General features: G+C 38.8%; 1 protein-coding gene across 1 annotated transcript; it reads left to right on the forward strand.

Annotated features, from left to right (window-relative positions):
• The first annotated feature begins 249 nt into the window (after nt 1–249).
• Nucleotides 250–4,192, forward strand: LOC104084148. Its single transcript, XM_009587880.1, is given in 5 exon segments — nt 250–319; nt 2,316–2,461; nt 3,703–3,775; nt 3,778–3,813; nt 3,816–4,192. Coding segments are annotated over 5 exon segments (702 nt in total).
• Nucleotides 4,193–4,565: the final 373 nt, after the last annotated feature.

Genomic DNA, 4,565 nt, shown 5'->3' on the forward strand with positions numbered 1-4,565 from the left:
ACCACTTTCCTGTGGAGCTTGTTGCAGTGCTTGACCAAGCTCTCAGTGAAGACCTTTTTCCTAACACCCAATCTGAACTTCCCCTGATGCAGCTTTAAGCCATTCCCTGATGTCCTATCACTGAAGAGATCAGTACCACCCCTTTTGCTGCCCCGCATGAGAAAGTTGTAGACAGCAGTGAGTTCACCCCTCAGTCTCCTCTTCTCTAAGCTGAACAAACCTAGCATCCTCAGCCAGTCCTCGTAAGTCATGCCGTCTAGTCCTTTCACCATCTTTGTTGCCTATCCTTCTCATATTGTGGAGCCCAAAACTGCACCTAGTACTTGAGGTGAGGCTGCACCAATGCTGAGTGTAGTGGGACAATCACTTCTGCAGAACAGTCTGTAGCTTGTTAAGTCTCGTAAACTATAGGGATCTTGTACTATCTCAGTGCACATACAAATTTGTTGGAAAGATTTTTTTTTTTAACATTTTTGATGCTACTATAAGAATAATCAGTCTTTAGTAGGTTTATAATAATACGATATTCTTGTTTCAGTCACATATAAAAACAAGAATAAAAACAAGAATAAAAACATGAATGCAGTTGTTTTCAATGAAAAATCACTCAGTTAATTAGCAGTGGTTTGCAAGCATTTTTTGCAGGCTTTGGCTGATGGCTTCTAAGAGTCCATGTCTAAAGACAACTACTGGGGATAACATTAAAAAAGCCGAGGGTATTTTGAGTTTCAGTTTGTATTTTTCCATGTGACAATCTATATTTAAGACATCCTTAAAAGAATATGAACTCTAGTGGAAAATATTCAGGAATCCACAAATTAAAATGGGTTGAAAAACAGTGGCAAAAGGTAATAGGAAACAAAACTGCACCTAGTACTTGAGGTGAGGCTGCACCAATGCTGAGTGTAGTGGGACAATCACTTCTGCAGAACAGTCTGTAGCTTGTTAAGTCTCGTAAACTATAGGGATCTTGTACTATCTCAGTGCACATACAAATTTGTTGGAAAGATTTTTTTTTTTAACATTTTTGATGCTACTATAAGAATAATCAGTCTTTAGTAGGTTTATAATAATACGATATTCTTGTTTCAGTCACATATAAAAACAAGAATAAAAACAAGAATAAAAACATGAATGCAGTTGTTTTCAATGAAAAATCACTCAGTTAATTAGCAGTGGTTTGCAAGCATTTTTTGCAGGCTTTGGCTGATGGCTTCTAAGAGTCCATGTCTAAAGACAACTACTGGGGATAACATTAAAAAAGCCGAGGGTATTTTGAGTTTCAGTTTGTATTTTTCCATGTGACAATCTATATTTAAGACATCCTTAAAAGAATATGAACTCTAGTGGAAAATATTCAGGAATCCACAAATTAAAATGGGTTGAAAAACAGTGGCAAAAGGTAATAGGAAATATGCCTTGAAGTTTTACTGCAATTCCATTACTACATACAAGGCCTTTGTGGATTTAAGAAGTCCCATAAATGTTCTTTACCATATTACAAAGAAACTAAAATGTAAAGACCCAGTCCAAACTCCCCATGCTCATGTTGGAATTTACTAGCTAAGTGAGTGGTTTAGTGAAGATTTACAATCTCAATCTTATTTAGAATTTATGGGTTTCCCATAGATTTTATTACCATATGTTCCTCAGATGCTAAGCTTTCATTTCTAGAATAATGAAAGTCCTCTATTTTTGATTGCTCAAATAGCCTTCTGAAGAACAGACATAGAGAGGGAAAGTTGCCTGGGTTTGTAAAGAAAGAATTATGTTGGGCAAAATTTGATTACTTCTCCTAAATTTTCAGAAGAAAAGGATGAAGCGAGCACGTGCCACAGGGATTCGTGAAACTTCACCTGAAGAATCTGCCCAGTTCCTTCAGTCAGTGTCCCACATCATATGGGCTGCAAACATTGTGGTAGGAATAACACTGAAGAGGAGATACAGTGAAACTTGATCGCTCAGCATCTGCCTCAATATTCATGCATATAAGTGCCAGAAATCAGCATAAATTTCTGAGACCACCAACACTGAACACAGCACTCACTTTTCCATCTCAGATCAGCCAGGATTTATGCATTGGCAGCATAGTGCCATATTCCTTCTCCTGCCCCATGAACAGAGGGGCAAGGTTACAGGTCAGCAGATACTTTAATTTGCCTGTCCAATGCATTTTTGCATGGGGATTGCATGGCATGCAGTGGGAAGGAGGTAGCAACACCTTGCTGTTCTTCTGGGGTCATGCCTTCTAACCACGTCCGAGAGAAGGCCTTTTCTGTGATGTGACCAGCACAGCACTCTCCCTTGTGTCACAGCCAAGGGAACTGCAGAGGTTGATGAAGGTCAAGCGCTCTCAAAAAAGGCTGGACAAAAAGATGCTGCTTTACTTTATGAGAGTTCATATGGCAAAGAAGTACAAGCCAGCGATAATACAAGGCACATATCTCGCCAACAGATAATGGTAACTCATCAGTCCTACTTCTGCCACTCATTCAAAAGAATGGGAACCATTATTCCTAATTACACAGGAGCTGAAACACAGTTTATCAATTTACTTTGAGATAGAGGGCTTGTTCCCGGGTGCAGAGAATTAATTTTCTTACCGTAATGCCTGGGAAAGCAGAAGATTGGTTCTGGTTGATTTACAGTGTCAGCGTTTTTTTATTATTATTTCATGAACAACCTCCATTTAATCACAAGGCATCTAGAAATTGAATACAAAAGGAGACCTTTCATTATTCATAGATAGTATCTTCCCCAATCGCAGACTTGTTTGGTTAATAATAACTATCGTAAAAAAAAAATCTTCGTTCAGGTTAGAATCATAGGGCATCTTATTTATTTCTTATTCACTTAGTGAATAGTGAATAAGAAATAAATAAGATGCCCTATGATTCTAACCTGAACAAAGATTTTAGGTATTAAAACCTAAAGGGATGCTGAAGATGAGCAAAATTCTCCCCTGCTGCTCTGAGCTAGAGGGTAGAAGTAGGAATTCATTATTTTCAGATTATCTTTGCTTCAACATGTGAAAGTTTCATTCTGCATTTAAAAGTACAGTATTACAAGTGTGAAGAAGTCATCTCCGACCTCTGCAGTGTAACTACTACACAAAGTCTCATTGCTGCTCAGAGAAGTCATGCAAAACCCATACCTGTGCCAAGACTGACCTGTGTCCTCGACAGAGCTAGTTAAGTATTTTATGTCTGAACTTTGACAGAAACTTGGAATTTCAATAAAATACAAGTTTTCACTGCCGTGTGTCAATTTGTTTTCTGTAAGTTTTCAGTGTCTTGTTGGAAAACCCTGAACATTTTCAAGGAAAAAAATATTTAATTATTCTGCAATTTCTGGTAACAGTGGGTGATAGCTCCAGATTATTTTACACACATATATACAGTGAGTCAAAGTCAAAATTTTCCAGAAAAAATGAAAAAAAAAATTATCCCACATATAAATTCTACTTCTAGGGAAGGAAAATAAGAACTAAAAGATGTTTCTGGTTCTTACGACTTAGAGAATGATCTTCAAACATGGGTGATGGATAGCTGAATCTTCAGAGAAATGGAAACAAAGCCTTATCTAAAAAGTCTTAAAGTTTAAGAAGCCTTATGTGCTTCAGTTCTCTTTACTTTAAAAACTATTGCCAAAACTATCTTCTCAGTAGTGGGAGATCACAAAACTCAACCATGTAAGAAATAGTGTGGCCAGCAGGAGGAGGGAGGTGATTGTGCCCCTATACTCAGCACTGGTGAGGCCGCACCTCGAATCCTGTGTTCAGTTTTGGGCCCCTCACGACAAGAAGGACATTGAGGTGCTGGAGCGTGTCCAGAGAAGGGCAACGAAGCTGGTGAAGGGTCTAGAGAACAAGTCTGATGAGGAGCGGCTGAGGGAACTGGGGCTGTTTAGCCTGGAGAAGAGGAGGCTGAGGGAAGACCTCATCGCGCTCTACAACTACCTGAAAGGAGGTTGTAGCGAGGTGGGGGTTGGTCTCTTCTCCCAAGTAACAAGCGATAGGACAAGAGGAAATGGCCTCAAGTTGCACCAGGGGAGGTTTAGAATGGATATTAGGAAAAATTTCATCAAAAGGGTTGTCAAGCCTTGGAACAGGCTGCCCAGGGAAGTGGTGGAGTCACCATCCCTGGAGGTATTTAAAAGACGTGTAGATGTTGCACTTAGGGACATGGTTTAGTGGTGGACTTGACAGTGCTAGGTTAACGGTTGGACTTGATGGGGACTTAAGGGTCTATTCCAACCTAAATGATTCTATGATTTTATGATTCTATATATAATGATTTCCATGCATATATATGGGGCTGTTTGTACAAATAAGAGTTCCAAGAAAGAGTCTACAGTCTCCTTCTCCATGCACATAGTGCAGATAATAAGCCTTAACTTTCTGCCTGGGATGCTGGGAAAGTTAATTTGCTAATGCTTGTAAAGTGCTTTAAAATCTTCAGCTATAAGAAGAGTAAAATGTAACAATTACTTTTTAATGAACTAGAAATAACGTGCACTCAGTCTCAGTGCTTTTTTTCTCCAAGAATGTTTTCTCTTAAATTATA

This window comes from Fulmarus glacialis, unplaced genomic scaffold, assembly GCF_000690835.1.
Source record: "Fulmarus glacialis isolate BGI_N327 unplaced genomic scaffold, ASM69083v1 scaffold9391, whole genome shotgun sequence".
Classification (NCBI taxonomy): Eukaryota; Metazoa; Chordata; class Aves; order Procellariiformes; family Procellariidae; genus Fulmarus; species Fulmarus glacialis.